Source organism: Gouania willdenowi, chromosome 6, assembly GCF_900634775.1.
Source record: "Gouania willdenowi chromosome 6, fGouWil2.1, whole genome shotgun sequence".
NCBI classification, from domain to species: Eukaryota; Metazoa; Chordata; class Actinopteri; order Blenniiformes; family Gobiesocidae; genus Gouania; species Gouania willdenowi.
In genome coordinates this window covers 3,939,363-3,960,502 of record NC_041049.1, presented here as the reverse complement: position 1 = coordinate 3,960,502, position 21,140 = coordinate 3,939,363, and the positions used below count along the sequence as shown (strand labels likewise).

The window sequence follows — 21,140 nt, the reverse complement described above, 5'->3', positions numbered from 1 at the left end:
CCTGAATGAGTATGTTAACTAGAAATAAGATATAAAATAAAAATATATCGATATAGGCGATATTGTAATTTTCTATATCGTCAAAATAGGAAACTCGATATCTGTATATGGCCCAGCCCTAACGCCATTTATCAGTTACCATTGCAGTCCTGTTGTCCTCTCGTCGTCCTCAGCAGTCTCCGGTAAAGTCGACTTGAACGTCCCTGCGACACAGTGTGGCCGTGAATGAAAATGAACGAGGTCCGTCACAGAAAATGTGCTCCTGTTGAAAATCAAACCTGCTTCTCCGTCTGCACTTGTATTTTCAGCGGGTTAAGAAAAGTCATCTGAGATCAAAGTTGTTCCAGAGGTTTTTATTTCTGTTTTTACAGACGTTCGTCACAACAAAGTCAGCGAGAGCAATTTGTGTTTATTTTTCTCCGTTACATCGTAGCAACTCATTTTGAAAGCAAACCAAGAAGAGGACATTTTCAAAGCGTGAAGAGCAGAGGCAGGTTTGGACATGCAGTCAAAAAAACAGGTGAGGCTTCAAATCGAATCCAACAGATGCCGCCGGGGTCCCACTTTGACCCCTGATTATACCCATAATTCAGCTGCTCAGGCCCCATCGTTTGTAAAATACAGCAGAAACCACAACCGTAAAGGAAACATCTCAGTCAAAGTGGGCGATGAAATGAAGGTTTTTCTTAAAACACCTCATCCTGCAACATTCAAGTGTTCCTCTTTAGCCAGCATGGTGATGAAATACAAGATATCAGGAAGTTGTTCGTTTTAAATGCAAAGCGATTTAGGGCCAAATAAAAAAAAGAAAAGAAACCCCAATAGACTCATTAAAAAAGGTCACATGATTAAACTTTACTCAGTGTATCAGATCATCCATGTTTTTTTAGCCGTGGTCATCGCATTCCAGAGTGAAAAAACATCAACACACTATCAATGCTTGAATTTCTTTAGTTTGAGGAGCGTTTAGAGATGTCTGTAAGTAAGTGCTAAGCTTTCCGTTACAGTAAGAGCAGTGTTTTCTGATCCAGGTACAATAGCCCCTCCCCCCTCAGTGTTTGGTCCCAGAGGGAGATAGAAGGGACAGTGTCTGTGAGGAGTTTACAAACACTGGCCAATAGAAGAGAAAACCCTCAGCCTCGAACCCCGCGGGAGAAAGAAGGAAAACAAGGAGGTGGCGGAGGATTACCAGACAGGAAGTATGAAGGGAGGGGGAGGGGGTGAAGGGGAACGAGTCCATCTTCTGTCCAGGGAACACCGCGTCCATCTGTGTGCCGTTCACCCACCTGTCCGGATGCCTCCATGTGCTCACTTCAGCAGAGCCTTTATGCTGTCGATCTCTGCGGCTTCAAAGGCACTGATACCCTCCGGTCCTTTCTGGTTTTTGTCCGCCCCCTGTGGACGGGAGGGGAGGGCAGGGGAGGGGAGGGGAGGAGAGGGGAGGAGAGGCTGTGTTATAATATATTCAATCCATTTTAACTGTTGACAGTACATCTGCTGAGATGCTGTGAATTACTCAGCACTTCCATCACCATGAAAGCAGAAATTTCAAAAAAAATATGATGTCATGCCTTTGAGCATAAAAATAGAAAAAAAATTCATTACTTTTCTAAAATTGCAAATTTTATGTCATTTTTAGGAAATACGAAGAAGAATAGCCCAAATGTTTATTTTTATTTACATTTTGTCGTGATGGGGGACCCTGAGAGTTTTCTATTGTTCAAAGGGGGGTGCAGCAAAGAAAGATTGGGAACCACTGCACTACAGCATTTCCAGCTGAGATTTGGTGTCATTGTCCAATTTCACTGAATTGAATCAAATTAAAAATGTGGGCCACTTTGCCTGCATTGTGTTTATACATCAGTATTAATGACCGTTTCATTTTTAAATCACAAATCTGTAACATGTGCACCGAGTCATGCTCTTTGGCCCCTCCTCTGGAGCTCATAGACCAATCAGCTTTCCCCAATGTGCCACTGTACAAAAGAAATTTGAGAAACACTGGATCATGATCTGAACATCAAGTTTCCTCATTCAGTGGTTGGCAAACTTTCTCGTCTTATGCAACCCTCAGTCTTTTTTCAGAGGAAAAATTGTGCTTTTAATTTGAAGTGGAATTTATTTATGCAGCATTATCAACTATGCACACCGTAAAAAGACGTTTTGCTAAAGCTTATCGTTTTCATGATAAACCTTTTGATGAATAGATTAAGTATCTGAAGGTCTTTTTTTCACTTTAATGTAACTTTTGGTGGAACTTTTCTAAATGTAATACTTCCTGTGAGACTTTCTGGTTTTAACATGAACTTGTGCTTTATTTTAAGTTCCAACAGCTTGATCTTTAGAAAGTTAAGATTTTTCTTGGTATGTGTCACAGCTTGTAATGAGGGTTGGTAATTGGATCATTGAGAAACACAGACTTATACGAACAAACCTAAAGATGTTCATTTTTTAGATCTTTATCAAAATTATGGATCAAGTATTGACATTCAAATAGTTGAAAGAAAAACACCTGGTGATGATTGAGTTATTTTTAAGATTTAAAAGCAAACCCAAGACTTTCTTTAAGCTTCATCTCTGAGCGAGAACATTTGCCTGTTGCCTTGTGTTTATCGTGACACCAGCTGCAAAGCAAACTCGGCCCTGAAGGCGCGATTCCATTTCAACTGCGAGTAATAACAATCAACAGGAAATCATAAGGGACTGGATGCAATCATTGGGATCATTAAAAGCAAAACCAGTCACCAGAAGCAAAGGGAAGCAGACAGTCGAAGGGTGGAGCATACGGCACTGGTTTAGCAGGCGGAGGATGGGGGGTGCTTACATGGTGCAGAATTGTGTCTTTGTGTGTCCGGCCAACTCCGGCCTTTTAGCTGTGGCTCAGTGACTCAAGCCAGAGAAACTCCATTGTTGTTTGGCATCAAAAACAATGTGACCAGTGTTTGAGTGGCTGACGACGTGAGGGCGAGGGCGGATCTCTGTGAACCAACTGATGAAACCAAGTCCTGAGACACAGCTTTGTCCAAGGATGTTTTTTAAGTTTAGAGATTTAAAGGAAAAAATGATATTATTATTATGCCCCCAAGTTTTAACACTTCCTCACAGTTCTCTTGAGGTGAAACTGTTCCTAAGTCAAACCTGTTCTTTAATCAGACCCTTCAGGAATTCGCAATGTTGCGATCGCAAATATTAATGCAAATTCAGCCAATCCCCGCAAATTCTGCGCGGCCCTGCAATTCTGTCCAATCGCCGCAACATTTCCACAATTTTAACTAATCTGACTAAAAATTCTGGTGGATCAACGTGGCTGAAGTCCGTCCGCCTTGTGTGAGCCACATCTTCTTCCGAAGTCGGCAACTGCCATCAGCTGCTGGGAGTCGCAACAACCAAACTAACTCTTTCAAGCAAAATATCGCCCAACTTGTCTCACGAATGCAACTGTTCAATGATCTTGTGCTGCTCTAGAAGGACTTTTATAAAAAATAACCTGATTAAACCTTTACTATTATATGAGATCTTTGATAGAGCTTCATTACAGGTACCGTAGCAGTGACCAATGTCACTGGTGCGTGCGCCCCCTCTTGTCTTTGTGTTTTTTTTTATTTTTATTTTATTTATTCAGTTCATTTCCGACATGGTTGCAATCACAGAAATTCACTTTGACATTCAGAGCAAAATCACATCATTGTTCTTTTGCATGCCGGAAAGGGCGACGGAAAAAAGCATTTTGCTTATCCAGATCTGTCCCCTGATTTGAACACATAATTTTACATCAAACCTCGTTTCTTCCCAAGTCAAACATTCTCATCTTCTTCATACCATAATTTCATCTTTTCATTAACGTCTTTTTTTTTTTGGTCCTTTTTTATGTGATGTGTTCTCGTCTGCAGTCATTGTTCCTGTTGTTACTCCTCCTCACTGTCCTTTTTCTCCGTATATCTCCTCGAGTTTTCTTTTCCAGTCGTTGTTTACGTTCCTCCAACTCTCCAAACGAAAAGTTCTTCTTCTTTCGGAGTACCTTCATATCCTCGGAAAGTCGCCTCAGCATACGATGCATCAGAAAGGCACATACACATACCCACGTTATTAGCAGGCCAAAGATCATGACCCCTAGCAGATAGATGTCCTCCACATCTTCCACTGTCAGCAGGGAGAGACAGAGCATCTGGCTTCTCCCTCGTGCATCCATGACATATCCACTCGGGTATGTGTCCTTTGGACACGCTGGTTCGTACTGTAGTAATTGCCTCGTCGTGAAGATTTTGTCGATGGCGCTCAATGACCAGTTGATGAGTTCCATGTCGTTACTGTATAGTTCGATGAAGAGTTGACTTGAGACCTGTATGCGTGTAGAAATATCCTCCGTGTTTTCTCCTTAAATCCTTTCAGATTTACGGATTGTTGCGTCTCTGCGTCAAAGCTATTCCAGAGGTTCATGGCTCTATACACAGTACTATGTTTGCCAACGTTCGATTTGACCCTGTCTGGTCTGAACACATTATTATGTCTGAAGTCGTAGGAATTTTGATTGTATGTGAAACGTTTTTGTATTTGATGAGGTAGTTTTTTTAGATGAAGCCCTAAATGATTGTATTTGTGTGTTGTAGTGTATTATTTTTTGCAGTTTTAGGTATTTTGCCTTCTCGAATAATTCGTTTGTGTGTGTGTTGTGTGGTGCTTTATGTAAAATTCTTATAGCTTTTTTTTGTAGTTTAAATAGTGGTTCAAGATACGTTTTGTAGTTATTACCCCATATTTCGGAGCGGTAATTTAAGTGCGATGCTATGAGTGAAGAATAGATTGTTTTAAGTGATTTGGTATGTAGGATTTGTTGAAGCTTCCATAGGATGTAACTGCTTTTGGCAACTTTGTTTTTAACTATTTGTATGTTTTTTCCAGGTCAGCTTGTCGTCCATCCACACTCCTAGTACCCTATATTCTTTTACTTGTTCTATTATTTCCATGTTTAGTTTCAGTCTTATATCTCCTGTTATTTTTCTCTTTCCGAAATTGATGAATTTTGTTTTACTGACGTTTAGGGCTAGTTTATTTACATCTAACCATGTCTGAATTTTAGATAGTTCTTCATTTGTTGACTCTATTAGAGTTTTAATGTCTTTACCTGAGCATAGGATGGTTGTGTCATCTGCAAACAATGTTAGTTTGAGGCAATTTGTGACTTTGAAAATGTCGTTTATGTATAAAATGAACAGTTTTGGCCCTAAAATTAAACCCTGTGGCACACCACATTGAATGGTTTGGCATTTTGATGTGTGCTCTTCAAAGTCAAGATATTGTCTCCTATTTGTCATATAGCTTTTAATCCATTTTAAGGAGTTGTGCTTTATTCTGTAATTTTGAAGTTTTTCTTCTAGAATATCATGATTAATTGTGTCAAAGGCTTTTTTTAGGTCCAGAAAAATTCCGAATACAAATAGTTTTTTTTCTAATGCCTCTCTTATATTCTCTGTGATGTCAATTATAGCCATTGCTGTTGAACGTCCTTTTCTAAACCCATATTGTGCTTCATGTAGTATATTATTGTCTTCTATAAATTTGTCGAGTCTTTTCATGAAGAGTTTTTCCAGAATTTTCGATAATTGTGGTAATATTGATATAGGTCGATAATTAGTGAAATTCCATTTTTCTCCACCCTTGTAAATCGGTCTGATTTTTGCAATTTTCATTTTTTCTGGGAAAACACCATTCTTAAATGAGAGATTACTTATATGTGTTAGTGGCGGGGTTATTTCAGCTGTTATGGTTTTTATTAGACTCAGTTAGATTATTAACGTCTCTGGAGGTACAGGTTGTGATTATTTTATCCACCTCTGCTTCTGTTACTTCTTCAAGTACAAGGTACTTATCAATGTCTTTCTTCTCATTGTCAAAATGGTTCCATTTAAGTGTTGGGTGTTTATTAATCCCTTTCTCCGTGTTTTTTCCAGTATTTATGAAAAAACTGTTGAGTTCTTGTGCTATTATGTTTTTATTGTATTCTTTTACATTGTTTATTATAAAGTGGTCTGCATTTTTTTCTTTGCTTTTGCGCATGGTTATGGTGTTTATAATTTCCCACAATTTTTTTGTTTTTGTTTTTATTCTCTTTTAATTGTTTTTCATAATATTCTCTTTTTTTTCTCTTAGTAAATTATTGACTTTGTTTCTGTATTTTTTGTAACGTACTTCTGCTTTCAATGTTTTTTCTGTTATATATTTTTTATATAATATGTTTTTTTTTTTGCATACGTTGGCTATTTTCTTATTAATCCATGGTACTTTGTTTGTTTTACTTTTGATTGTAATTTGTTTCAAAGGGCAGCATTTATCGTATATTGTTGTTATTGTGTCTGTAAATGTGTCATATGCTACGTTCACGTCTTCTTCCTTGAAAACACTCTCCCACGTCTCTCTTTTTATCTGTTGTTTAAAGTTTTCTAGTTGTTTTTCTCCTTCCAGTCTTCTGTATGTCAATGTGTTATGACTTTCTTTTTAGTGTTAAGTATCGTAAATATTGGTAAATGATCAGAGATGTCATTTATTAATATACCACTCGTTAGATCTGTGTTTTGTATGTTTGTGAAGATGTTGTCTATCAGTGTTGAGCTGTGTTTATTAATTCTGGTTGGTTTTGTTATGAGAGGTTTTAATCCATTTGTGTACATGTAATTAGTAAAGTCTTCAATGTGCGTATTTTTTAAAGGATTTAAAATGTTTATATTGAAGTCTCCACATATCAGTAATCTCTTATATTTAATTTCTTCTATCATTTTAGTTAGTTTCTCATTAAATATGTCTATTTCACATTCAGGTGCACGATACAAACAGATTATTATCTTACTTCCCTCTGGACTTGTAATTTTCACTGTTATACATTCCATCACTTCTTCTACGGTTAACTCATCGATTCTATAATCTCCATCTCAATATTTTCTTTTATGAATAGTGCCACCCCACCTCCTGGCTTGTGTAATCTGTTCTTATAGACAAATTTATATCCTTTTATCATAAACTCCATGCCTTTTTTTTCTTTCAGCCAAGTTTCTGACAGTGCTATTATGTCAAACCTATACAATGTGGAGATGTAATCCTTAATGTCTTCAAAATTTGCATACATACTCCGACAATTACAGTGAATAAGTGACAGACCTTTTTCCTTCTTTGTTTCCACTTTGAATTCAGTCTCTGTGTAGTAATGACAGTTCGTGTCTTGTTTCCCGTGTGAAAAGTTGTTTGGGTCCACTTCGTCCACTTGATTAATCTCCCGTTGTTGATGTTGATAATGTTGTGGATGATTTTTAGTGATTCTTTCCATATCCATAATTTCTATCAGTGTTCTTGTCGTTTAGGTCCCTCATTCGTATTTTTCCAGGTCTTCCATCCTTTCGATTAGAATAGGTTTTCCATTTTCTTCTCCTGGGGGTGTGATGTAAATCCTGCAGCCTCTGGTCCAAGTTTTCACAATTTTTCCTCCTTTCTTCAGTTGTCGTGCCTTCCATGTGATACTTGCATTCTGCTTCGTCAAGTTCTCGTTCATAAACACCATCGTTCCCTTAAGTTTTCTGCCTTGCTTCACGATTTCTCCTTTAAATTTCACGTTGGTAAATGTAATTTTCACATCTCTGGTATCTTTACGTTTTGGCAGCAGCTGGCAGTAGTTGATGTTGTCAGGGTTCACTTCAATGCCTTTCAAGTCCAGGTAATCAATCACCTGTTCTTCGATTTTGTGTCTTCGATGGTCGGTTCCTCTGCTTGTCTTGTCGCACTGGCGTAGGATTTTTTATTTTTGTTTCCAAAAACATAAACAAACTGATTCTCTGTAATATTCTCTGTATTGGAAACCTTTAAAATGTGATGAAAAAAATCCATACCTTGTTAAATTATTGTGAATCTGAGCTCTTTTCTCTATTGTTATGAAACAATTCAAAGGCAATCAGGTTTTTTGGCAAATTGACCAGTTTAGGAAAAATTATAGAAAATAATGAAGACTCAAAATGCTGCAACTTCTGCCACATTTTCCAAAAATCAGGCATTTTAGGCCTCAACAATCACAGAAATTGGCCGTGAAATCCTGGAGGTACTGTATAAGTGCCAAACTTGTAAGAAATACCACAATGTTGAGAATCTATGAAAGTGACATTTCTTTATAAATTTGAAACTAAACCCTTACAGACTTAATTGTGATATCAACATACACTCACCACAGCTTTTTGACTAGACTCTACTTATATATACTGATATTTTCATGAATATTTATTCACAGTCACTTTCCTGTGTAAACGTATTTATTTGTTTGTGTATAGATCTCTTCAAGCTCTTCCTTTTTCTCCTGTAATGTTGTAATTGTTTTCTTGCTATAATTTCCTCACTGTGAAGCCATTGTAACAAAAGTAAATTGCCACTGGGACAATTAAAATACATCTGAATGTAATTCTAAAGGGTACATACAGTGAAATAGTACTTTACCTAACATAAAACATGTTTAATGTTTTCCCGAGAAACAAAAATACTTTTTTGAATGATATTTTACGTTAAAATAGAATTCATGGGGAGCAGCCATGTTGGCCGCATGTGAAGTCAAGTAAATTATAACGATGAACAACGTAGGATGTATGTGTTGGAGCTTCTTTTGAAGGTGTCCCGATCCGAGTCTGTCCGTCTAGTGTGTCAATAATTACATCAAAGTAAGGAACTCTGGTAAAACAAAAATATGTATACGGTGAAACAGAAACAGAAATTAGAAACAGAAAATAAACCCTACAGCAAGGATTTGTTGAGGCTTAATTCTGCTAAATACACTTTGATTTGATCCATTTTAACAATCTTCAATCCCCTGAAAGACACGTTTTAGCCAAAAAATGACGGAGAGTCTATAACTTGAAGAATTTTCCTATAACATTTTTTTTATATGCAGTTTCCCAAAACAGTCAATTGTATGTAAAATGTATGATCAGAGTCAAAACTCACTCAGACCCAATAATAATATTCCTGCAAATAATATTGATTTGATTCCCAAAGGACAGTGGAACATTAAACATTTTCAAATGGAAACCATTGTTTTATTTGCTTAATCTTTTGTTGTCCTTTTCTATTTTTATTATTATTATATATTTTTTATTTTATTTTTGCAGTCATTTTGTGTACATTTGTTATTTTGTGAATTTCTTTTACGAGTATTTGCTATGTATATATTTTTATTGCCATTTTGTCAATTTTTCTGTCATTAGGGTGTGTTTTTGTTGTCACTGTGCATGCCTGTCCATTTGTGTATAATTCTGTCATTTAGTAATGTTTTGTGTATTAGTTGCCTTTTTAGTGACATTTGATGTAATTTTGGAGTAATTTTTTGTATGAAAAAGCCTCTTTTTTTATCTTTTCATCCTTAGCCAGCCATTTTCCCATTAAACCCAGGCTTTGCAGCACATTTTTCAGCTGAATCTAAAATGTCAGATGTGCAAGGTTTGGGATCGGACGGTGGAAAACTAAACATTTTCAAATTTTTCAAATGGAAAATATTGTTTTTCTTAATGGATCAGAAACAAAAGAAAAGTCTTGAGTGGAGCTTTTCAAGAACGACTCATTGATGTCGGAAAGCTTGTAGCAGAAGGTGTTCTCTATTCTGGTGAGTTTGATGAAGAATGGGACTAATGGGACCTCTCTGTGCAGCTCAGGGGATGTAATTAGTAGCAGGTTCAAACCCATATTTAGAAACGGGCCTCCATAGACTTCATTTAGATGGCAGGAAGCGGCGCTACACCTCCAAGCTGGCCTTTCGCCATCAATACTCGCCTTGCCGGGGAACAAATAATCCATCTGACACACAAACACACTGTGCTGTTCTTCACTATATTTAAGGCAAAGTCATCTCATAATGAGCTGTCTCTTGCAGTCGCCTTGAAAGGATCTTCCCGAAGGTCAAGCGCGGAGTTACGGTTCGTCGGAGTATCAGTGGCGGGCGGCATTCCGATGAGGCTTCCTCGTTACCGTCTCTCAGGATGTGCCACGCCTCCCCGGTGGCCGACTAGTCTCCTGACACCACTTACAGTAATGAGCTTTCCTTTACTTGAATAACGACCCTTTGAGAACAACGGCGCTGTCCAAACGCTGGCCAGTCGGAGAGGCAGTGGCGACTACGTGAGACACCGCCTAATGAATAGCAGCAGACTCCCGCCGAGCATCGCCGTGCTGGATTATTGAGCGGGCAGGGAGGGGGCGTAACTTAATGCCACTTAGCTGCCAAGGTGTCCATTAAGTTTTCATTATGTCGCGAGTGAATGAACCTGAAAGTTCGCCAACGCTTAAGTGGTCAAATATTGGACCGAACGCAAGTTTCTCCAGCCGATTATTAACTTGTTAAATATTACTGAGCTGGAACAGAGTCCATTCTGTGACAGCCAATGAAAACTAAAGATAGGTGCAAATATTAGAGCAGCAAGAGGAGAAAAGGAAAATGTTACAGCCTGAATAAACCTGCTGGCGTGTAGATATTGTATAATATGACACTTATTTATGTCAGAACTGACTTGAGTTTAAATTACAGTAGCTTCAACAAGCCCCGGGGGTTCATATCAGTATTGTCAGTCCACTGCTATAATTAGATTAGACCAGGAATGACCGATCTCCCTCTGTCCATGTCAGAGCTGGAGGTTATATATAATTTAGTGAAACTGAAACTTGCACCCTGGACTTCTTCCTGTAACTGATTATCAACACAATTACAGTATATGGAGGAAGAGCAAAACTGTAAAGTTTCCATATCCAAAAATATTAGAGCAATATAATGAAGTTAATTACAAGTGGTGGTACTCCATTAAAAATAAAAATAGCTTTAAAACAAGATCAAATAATTCCCTGTTCTGGGACAGGATGTGGGTTGTAATCACGATTATTAAGCATGTCTGTATTTTTAATTAACTACTTTTTAACAAACAATGTTTGAACAGTTTAGAGCAGAGACATCCAATTTGGGGCCCGTGAGCCAAAGTCTGCCCACATATGATTGGTTTTGGCCCGCTGCCCATATGAAAACGTTTTTTTTTGTTTTTTAAACATTTTTTTTTTTTTTTTCATGTTCTGCTCTCTGTATATTATTCTATATAATTTCTATTTCAACCAAATTAATGTAATACAGTACAGTGATTTATAAGAAACAAAATCTAATCTAATCTCCATTACATTATTTTTCTTGAGTTTTAAAGGATTGTTCAGGGCAGTGAAAAAGTAGTGTTTCACCATTTTTTGCCATGAAACACAGTGTTCTTCAATTTCAAAACAAGTGTTTATTTTGCACAGTTACGTGATTTCATGCACTGCACATTGAATGTTTAGTTTTGGCCCACAGCCCTCCACCGCGATTGATTTTTGGCCCATCAATGAAAAGAATTTGGGCACCCCTGGATTAGAGGGCAAAATAAAAGCTTTAAACAAGAATAATGATAAATACTAAAAAGAAAAAATTATTTACCCAACAATTGGACTGCTTGAAAAAAAAATGTCTACGCATGAAGAAAAGACAAAGCGCGCTCTCACCAAACGCGACTTCAGCGACTCGATTACATTCAAAATCAATCTAAATAACGCACGCAATTCCGAGTGACCCTGAGTCTTGCTCGCTTTTAATTGAGATAATGTAATGAAGCCCTAATCATGTGTTTGCCCCTAGTGGTTGGCTGATTACTGGGGTTAAAAAAGTGCCTGATTAGTCATGCAGCAGAGCCCACATTTTAAAAAGTAAAAATTACTAATGATCAGGTAAATTTAATCGTGGAGGCCAAAATCATAACCTTAATTTACAGTATATCCTCTTTAGGTTTCTCTGCTGGGTCTCCTCTGAGTTTAAAACTGGCCTCAACAATAGAGCCACCAGTCCATTTGTGTGTGCTAATATAAGGTTTGGTCACATTAGGTGGTGTTCTCTGTGTGTGACTTTAATCTGCTGAGGATGAGGCAGCTGTGGCTCCACAGGTGGCGTCAGACTTTGAGCCGTTCCACGCCTCCTATTTTAAGACTCGTGGCCAGTGTTGAGACCTGGCTTGTTTGTATATTTTGACGTAGTGACAGTTGACCTTTTTCCATGTGTCTGAGCGCTAATCCTTGTCAGAGATGAAGCCGGAGCGAGACGGAGGAGTGAACCCGCGGGTCTCACGCTGTAATCCTCACTCAGATGAGCCAGGCGTCTCTTACCCAGGGGGCTTTGCTTCACCAGCCGAGGTGCAGCTCAGAGGGGCTTCCTGCGTTGGACGCAGCTGAAACTGGCATTGAGACGGATGTCCTGTTACACAACGCCAACACAAAGGAAGCCACTGCTGCAGGTCGACCTGTTGCTAAAGCCCAGCTTTGTCAAACCAATGGAATCATGGTTTGTATTTATTACAGCGTTTACGCCACATTTACAATAAAAACTCACAGGAGTCTCAGACACATTTATGCAAATAGGAGTTTATAGTCTGATGCTGTTTATCATTGATCAGGTTCACATTAGACTGATTAACGCAAAGGAGATCCTATGTTGTTACCGAACAAAGGGTCTGTGTGTGTGATTTTGTTTTGTGTATTTTTCAAGTCACTTTGTACACATTTGTGGGGTTTTTTGTGTAATATTGGAGTCACTTTGTGTATATTTCTGTAATGTTTGTATGATTCTATCAATGTGTGTTTATCTTGTTTTGTGTGTTGTTTCGTGTCATTTTGAGTATTTTTTTTCTTATGAGTATTTGTTATTTTGTGTATTTTTTTGGTATTTTGTTTATTTTTCTGTCATTAGGGTGTGTTTTTGTTCTTATTTTGTGTTTTTGTCGTCTTTATCGTGATTTCTTTTGTTTTTGTTATCATTTTTTTTCTTTTTTCTGTCTTTTTGTTGTCATTTTGTGTTATTGGAGCCATTTTATGTATATTCTGTTTATTATTTTTGTTATATAATATTGTGCATTTTGTTGTCATTTTTGTTGCGTTTTTATTGTTTTGTGTGTGTTTTTATTACAACTGTTTATTTTTCTGTCAATAGGGTGTGTTTTTGTTCTCATTTTGTGTTTTTATTTTCATTTTGTGTGTTTTTGTTGTCTTTATCATGATTTTCTGTTTCCTTTCCTTTTGTTGTCATTTCCTGTGTATGTGTTATTTTGTGCATTACTGTTCCTTTGTGTTTTTGTGGAGTCATTTTGTGACTTTCTGTTATTATGAGTATTTGTTGTACAACACATGGTGTTGTCATTAGGTTGAGTTTTTGTCATCACCGTCTATGCCTGTCATTTTGTATATAATTCTAAAAGTCATTTAGTATGTTTGTTAATGTTTTGTCTTTTTGTTGTCATTTTGTGTAAATTTAGAGTCATTTTGTGTATAAAAAAAAAAGTCTCTTTTTCGTCTTTTTAAAAGATGAAAAATCTTTTTATCCATCTTCAGCTTTTTCCCAGGATAGAACGACATGTACGGTACATTAAATCCAGGCTTTGCAGAGTAGGGTAGCGGCACATTTTTCAGCTGAGTCCTGAATAATTTTTGGTTTTATGGAAGAATCTAAAATGTCAGATGTGTAAGGTTTGGGAATTGCAGGATTACACTTGAATGTTAAATGTCAACACAAATGCCTTAAATCTGTCTTTTTTCACATCTTTGTGACTTCAGTCCAAACTCTGCGTGTGTGTGTGTTGTGTGTGGTGTGTGTGTGTGTGTGTGTGTGTGTGTCAAAACCTGAACAGCAACAACACAAAACGAGAGTAAAAAAGAGCTGGGAGCATTCCAGCACAGTCTCCGTGGGCTGGGGCGAGTTAGAGAGGCTTTGTCTAATGGCTGACCTCATCAGCAATGCCCCATGTACCCCCCCCCAAACACACGCACACACGCGTACCTTTTCCAGCAGCAGCTTGACACAGTGGAGGTGGCCTTCGAAGCAGGCGGTGAGCAGAGGAGTGAGTCCGTGTTTGTCTGCAGCCTGTGGAGGAAACAAGAACACGTGATCAAACAGAAAAGTCAAAGAACCCAAAACCATCTGAAATCTCTAGCAACAGCCTCAGGTGTTCACATCAATCTTTACTGACATGCAAAAGAAGTTGCACAACTTTTAAGGGTTGTAAAGGGGAAACTTTTCCACTACGGGAACTTTGGCAATATTAAAAAAAAAAAAAAAATCACTTTTCATGTGAATTATTTATTGCAAATCATTTAAAATAAATGTATACAATTAAAAAACAACACTTCAACTATTGGGTTATAAAATTCCCGGAATTTTCAAAGATGGAAAGAGTATTGCATTCACTTGAAAATTTTTTTTTTTACTTTTTTTTCAGTTTTTTGTTATTTCTTTTAGTTTTTCAAACATAGAAAAAAAATGTCTGTAAAAATGGGGGAAAAATCTGTAAAATTAGGAAAAAAAAATTCTGTTTTTTGGACTAATAAAAAAACTAGAGAAAAATAGCACGAAAAACAGAAAAAAATTACTTCAGACAAAAAAGTGAAAGCAATTCACTTCTGTAGGAATTAACCAATCATATTTTCAAAATAAAAGGTTCATCTTTAAAGGGATGTTAAGTATAGTTGGGAAAACGTAATTTAGCATCCTCTAAATCAGATTTGAACAACTTTTATCACAGCAGGAGCCACAAAATTGTCTGATTCAAGGGCCACATGATCAACATTCATGTCAGCATTTAGACCAGTGACCAATCTGAGCAAAACAACTAACAACTTTTGAACACATTTCTTGCCATTTAGTGTGTTTGTGGAGTCTCTCTGCATTTTTGAAATTATTTATTGTGCATATGAACTCATTTTGTTTGTGTTTATCATTATTTTAGTTAGTTTTTTTATATTAGTTTTTAAAGTCATTTTGTAAGGTTTTTTTTTTGTTTTTTTTTAATTTAATCTACTGTATATAATGAACTTATTGAATTCCAATTGTTGGGGGAATCGGGGCCACCAGTTGTTCACATCTGACCTAAAATATTAGCATCAGTTATTTTAAAGTTACTCCCAATTTTCAGTTAATTCCATTGAAATATTCCCATGAAAAGGCTCTTACGTTGACGTCTGCTCCCTTAGAACACAGGAACTCCACCATGTCCACCTGGCCGAAGTCGGAGGCGTAATGCAGTGGTTTCCTTCCTCCCTCCAGGGTGCGGTTTGCATCTTCCACCTACAGAGATAAGGAAAGAGACGAGATCAACTCTGATGGAAACGTACGACCATTCCACGCCAAACTGTGCCGTTTTATCTGCTAAGTGTTTATTATTCGATTAATGCTAGAGTACATGAGAGTTTTTCCTTTTCTTATAATACGATGTAATAAAGTAGTGGTTTTAATGCAAAACATTTACAAAATGCAATGTTTGCAGCTTTGTAAATACATTGGTGTTTATGTTCATAATAAAGACGAAGGGAGAAAAAAAAAGAGCTGTGTCAGCAGTTTCAATCAGAGATCAATCCGAGGCAGACCACAGCACGTGTGCCATAAAATGAATACTGCAGGTAACTTGGTAAGTGATTGGAGGGATCTTGAACGGTTTTGGATATTTAAGGGAAACTCGGATGAGAGCTTCATGTTTCAATCTCACCACACAGAGTGACCCACAGACAGGGGCAGACTTTTACTCCTGGACAAAAAAGGAGCAACGCATAAGTCACATCACTAATGAACTGCTGAATTGAAACATTATAAATACATAAATATATCAAAACAAAAAATTAATGTTACGAAAAGCACACGCGATATGTGTTTAAAGGAGTTAAAGTTGTGTAAAACATGCACATGATATGCAATTAAAGGAACCAGAGGTGGTGTAATGAATCTATTGGTGTTCCTCGTTTTTAGTGATCAACTTCCATGTGTGTTGATGGCTGCAGTTTGTGGCTAGCGGTATTATAACGTGCAAACAAATATTTTTATATATAACAAATATGTGACATGCTTAAGCTCAAATTTTGTCTGTTTTTTGATTTCTCTATATTTCTGTTTTAGTTTGAAGTCAGTAAAACAGAACAACCACACTGTTTATTTATTTTGATTTTGTTTTAAAACAGAAAAACCAAAAACCAAAGGGTACACACATGACTATTTCCTGCATTTCGAGGTAAAGTTTCATTAATTGTATATTTTTCTATTGTTTAGATTATGAAGCAACGTCGGGGGCAGCTAAGTAGCTGCAGGGGTCCTCGGGGTCCTCAGGTGAAGGCAGGAGCATGTCAGCAATTTGCCTGTAGTAAATAGATGGTGCGGCTGATGTATGTGTTTCTGTTATGCAAATTAAAAAGAGAGTTTATACAACACAGGCACGCAAGGAAATCCCTTTTGTGTCCAAGTGTGCAACAATATTACAACAGTACCAATTAAAAAAAAGAGAAAAACTACAGAAAAGCGTAGGGCAGGGGTGCCAGACTCCAGTCCTCGAGGGCCGCATTCCTGAGAATTTTAGATGTATCCCTACTCCAACACACCTGAATCAAGTGAATGACTCGTTATCATGCTTCTGCTGAGCTTGATGACTGACAACACATTGGTTTCAACGAGGTGTGTTGAAGTCTCAGGAATCCGGCCCTCGAGGACTGGAGTCTGGCACCCCTGGCGTAGGGGATCAAAATCACAGCATTGGGGGCCACTAGGCTCAACGGTGCTGGTGAGAACCCCAAATAATGCAAAAATAATTGTGATAATCGTAATATTGCAATTCTCTGCCAATATTAATACCAAAGAAATCTTTAATTGTAACATCCCGAGACTAAACTCTCACCCACACGTTGTGGGACAATATGACACATTTCCACCATGTTTCCCACTGTAAAACAGGTGGGCTAATATTAGCTTTAGCAAGTGTAGCAAAGAGCTGGATGTCAAATCTCTGAGCATTTGTTTTGTTGCATTTCTTGGAAACAGAAAATCTGAGTCGCTACCAAAGCTGCACAACCAATGATTTAGAATTTTAACTTAAACAAATGAACATTACGACCAAAGGTTTTTATCATTTTTTTAGCAGCTGTAACTGCATTATTACTATTAGGTCCTTGAATCAGTACAAATCTGAGTATTCTCTCCTTGTGGTTTAGCAATAGAGAGAAGACAGAGAGGCTGATCTGTCTCCTCTTACAACGCGAACCACACGCGGCGTGTGGACCAGGTGGCGAACGACAGCAGCTAATGAATGAAAGACTGAATCAATCACAGCGCCCACTGTCAGCGTCCTTTTCTATAAACGCCAGTCACGCACGTCTCTGAAGGAGTGACAGAATAAAGCCATATCCTGTTCCACGAGGAAAACACCAGAGCTAGCTTCGCGCGCTACGTCCTCCTGGGGCCACTGAGGGAGAAGGAATAAAGCTGGAGGATAATTTAAAGGAAAGAAAAGGACAAAAAAACTGTTTAACTGCCATTATATTTATTTATCATCAGAGTCAATTAACTAAAAAGTTAAGTTTCCACATATATTTCCTCAGACAACAGTCAACCATATTTATTATTAAACTGTAACAGTAAAGCTATGGATGACGCAATATGGATCCATATCAGCAGAAATACGAGTATTGGATTAAATAAACCTGCATTGCTAATGCTAATGCTACACTTAGTTAAACAAAGTAAAAAGACTGCGTGACTAAACTAACATGTCAGCCTTTTTGTTGGACGTTAATTGTACTTGGAACCAGTTTGATAAATTGCTAACATACATGTTTAAAATGACCTTGTCTAAACGATTATTTTATTCCTTTTTCCCTTTAGGGCGATAATTTTAAGTAGGTGAATTAGTTTGTTTTATTAATAAATAAACTTTAAAATAGTCTAAATGATCTGAATGAAAAAAAAATCATGATTTTACAAAGAAAAAAAATGGTGATATGACATTTTTCACCGTATCACCCACCCCTTTATTTAGATATAATATGAATGATAGGGTTTTTTTTACTCAATTTGCACTACTGTTCTAATCTAAAATTAATAGTTACTTTCATGAGATTTGAAAAAAACTCTGACTGTTTTTTTTCATTATTGCATTTTATCTTGATGGGGGCCCTCAGGAGTTTTATCATTCTACAAAGGGAAGAGCACTGAAAACGTTTACTGTTTAGTCTGTGTCATATGGATATTTCCATTTCAGGAGGGAAAACGGGTGCTTGAACTAAATCAAATGACAAATCTTACAATATTTTACCACAAAAAATACCTCCTTGGTGTTTTCATGACATTCTTTGTTTATCAATAGAGACATATTTCCAACCTGTAACGTTCTCTGATCACTAGTTTACAGTGCTCATATTTCTTCAAAAGGTCAAGTTTGGACAATGGAATAAATCTGCTCATTTCCCATCTAATCCCAAATTAATCCAACAGCAGTGACTTGATCCTCGACCTTTTGCTTTAATTAATAACTTTACATAGAAATAAAGATGAAGAAATGAGCTGTGTTTGTTCAGCTTTAGAAATAATCTAAAAATAATCCCAATGTAAAATTACCAGTATTGAGCATCATTCAATCAGCTTTCCCAGTTAAAATCATCACTGGTTATGAAACAAAACTGTGTCAAATATGCTCAATTGGATTAATGAAGTTAAATACTATTAATTTAATATTATCAGAGATAACTATGGAGAGAGATTTGTTCACATATTTTTCAGAATTTCACATTTTTTTAGATTTTCACAAGTGTTTTATCTTTAGATTGTCATGTGTTTTTCATAAACATCATCGACACACAAATTACGCAGTGCAAACATCTGCAAAATACATGTGAAAATTGTTGAACATATTTGTGAATATTTTTAGACTAATTTCTCCCCGTAAAGAACATGTCCTTTTTTTCATACCCGTTTCACAAGGAAAAATATTGTAGAAATGTACGAGTCTGTGTCATATAGTGCAGCTATTTCCACTTCAGAATGCATGTCCGTCATTAGCAGATTGTGTGAGATGTAAATTTTCCAACTATTTCCCATCCATTTTACTGTGGGAAATGTGCAATATTGTCTAAAAACACAAATATTTCTGAGTTGATTCAGAATTCCTTTCAATTCCGTGTCATGTTGCAAATTTCTGCTTGATTTTGTTTTTTTAATTAAAGAAAAAAAAGACCCTAAATAAAACAGTGCAGGTTGGGTATGGGTTCTATCTGTAAAGACGAGAGTAAACATAGCTTTTTTTTTAATCTCTGTTCTGTATCCGCTTTGTTTTATAACGCCAGCTAAAGCAAAAAAGTTGTCAAACTCATTTTAGTTCAGGGGCCAAATACAGAGCAATTTGACCTCAAGTGGGCCAACAAATTCCTAATCAGGAAGTCCCACTTCACTTTAAATGTCCTACATTTTGTCACTCATTTCTTTTAAATCAAGGGGAATATTTGAGGAAATTTAAGGGGTTTACAAGAGTTTGACAATAAAAAATGACTACAATGATGTGTATAGGCACCAGGAACTAAGACTGTGAGAACCTGCAAATGTTGTATTGTTTCACTTACACATGATTCATGTTTTCGCTCTCATTTTTTTGACCAAACTGGATGCTCCAAAGGCCCGGATTTGGTCCCCGGGCCATGAGTTTGACACATGTACAGTAAAGGAACTTTTGTTTTTGATTGTTGAGGTTGTGATGGAAGCTATTAATAAAAGTGCATGTATTGCATTTTAGACAAATGACTTCAACTCAGAATTGTGTTTCTGGAAAAAAAAGATAAATCAATTTTTATTCATATCATTATCAACCAGCCCTTATATATATATATATATATATATAATATATATATATATATATATATATAAAGACCAGAAACATACACAAATGGACAACAAAAATACACAATTGGAAAACAACAGTCCAGGAAATTACAGAATAATACAAAAACACAAAAATGAACACATACACAAATACGAAAAAGAAAAAACAAAATGTGCATAAGGACAACAAGAATAATTCTTAAAAAGGACGAAACAGCAAAAATAGACAAGATCAATCAAAAAATATATACAAATTTTCAGAAAAACACACAATTACAAAATATAATGTGTGTGTGTGTGTGCATTATAGTCTATATAAATTAACTTGAAGGGAGCAACAGGACACCGGAGCGAACATTACCTGGTTAGCTAACATGCTAAGTTAGATCAGGCTAACGTTGCTACAGGAAAATACCCAAGGAAACTAAGTATAATATACCTTACAAGGAACTTTAAACAGTTAGAAATGGAAAGAGGGCAATTTTACACTATTTATGGATTTTTATTTTTTGAGAAATATGTTAGCATGAAATTCGGGTTTTGCTACTTGCTGTTGCTAACCAGCCGGCTAGCTACCGAAAGCTAAAATCTCGAGCTGTACGGAAACCGTTGATCACAAACCCCACACTATGAACAGAAGTATGAACCGACTCACCGTGATCACTTTGGCTCTGACCTCGTCCACGTCCCCGGTCTTCAGAGCCCAGATCAGCTCCGTATCGCTGTCCCCCATCGTTTCTGGTCAGGACGCGCTGCTGCGTTCACGGTCGGCTCGGTACGAACAAGCAGCAAACCCGGTCACTAACGAAGCTTTTTAGTCCTCGATAGGTTTATTATTCCTTGGGAATTTATCGACCCTCAAAAGAGCCACAGCCCCAGTGACAGAGAAGTTGCGATGAGATCAAGTCAGGAAGGATCCGCCTGTCTGCGAAGAAGAAGAAGTAGAAGCATTTCCGGGTCCAACAACCGGAAGTTCATTTTTATTTATTTATTTATTATTATTTTTTTATATAATCGAAAGAAAACAAAATGAATGAATAAAATAATAAATTGTAAAATATATATATATAATTATAAAATACACAATTAAATGAATAAAAGTAAAAAACAATATACAAATAAATGATGATTGTATTTTACGTTTTATTTCCACTTTTATTTATCAATCTATATTAAATTTTCAGACAATATGTTTTTTTTTTTTTTTTTTTTTTTTTGCTTTTTTTATTGAATGATGTTTTTATATTTGTTCCTTTTTCAATGATTTTTTACGCAATTTATTTCTTCATTTAAATTAAATTTTAGCAGGTTTGGTCCTCCATATCCTAGGGCCACACTATTAAAGTCAGCATTAAGAATGATCATCAATATAATCATTCATACAGAAAATAACGAAGAATTTTTTTTGTTTTGTTTTTTATTGTCGTTTTTGAGTATTTTTGACGTCATA

General features: G+C 36.6%; 1 protein-coding gene across 1 annotated transcript; it reads right to left on the bottom strand.

Moving 5' to 3' along the window:
- Window positions 1-338: 338 nt before the first annotated feature.
- mtpn (myotrophin) lies at window positions 339-20,646 on the bottom strand. Its single transcript, XM_028451672.1, has 4 exons — window positions 20,346-20,646; window positions 15,017-15,130; window positions 13,847-13,930; window positions 339-1,395 (listed from the first exon to the last, which is right to left on the bottom strand). Exons 1-4 carry the CDS (start codon window positions 20,421-20,423, stop codon window positions 1,309-1,311), a joined length of 363 nt encoding a protein of 120 aa, XP_028307473.1. The 5' UTR covers window positions 20,424-20,646; the 3' UTR covers window positions 339-1,308.
- Window positions 20,647-21,140: the final 494 nt, after the last annotated feature.

What these genes read in the sequence shown, in the direction of transcription:
- mtpn (XM_028451672.1), bottom strand. Translation starts at nt 20,423, where the DNA reads ATGGGGGACAGCGATACGGAGCTGATCTGGGCTCTGAAGACCGGGGAC. An exon ending in TCAGAGCCAAAGTGATCACG is followed by an intron (nt 15,131 to 20,345) that starts GTGAGTCGGTTC and finishes TTATCTCTGTAG; the next exon opens with GTGGAAGATGCAAACCGCAC. An exon ending in CTAAGGGAGCAGACGTCAAC is followed by an intron (nt 13,931 to 15,016) that starts GTAAGAGCCTTT and finishes TTTCCTCCACAG; the next exon opens with GCTGCAGACAAACACGGACT.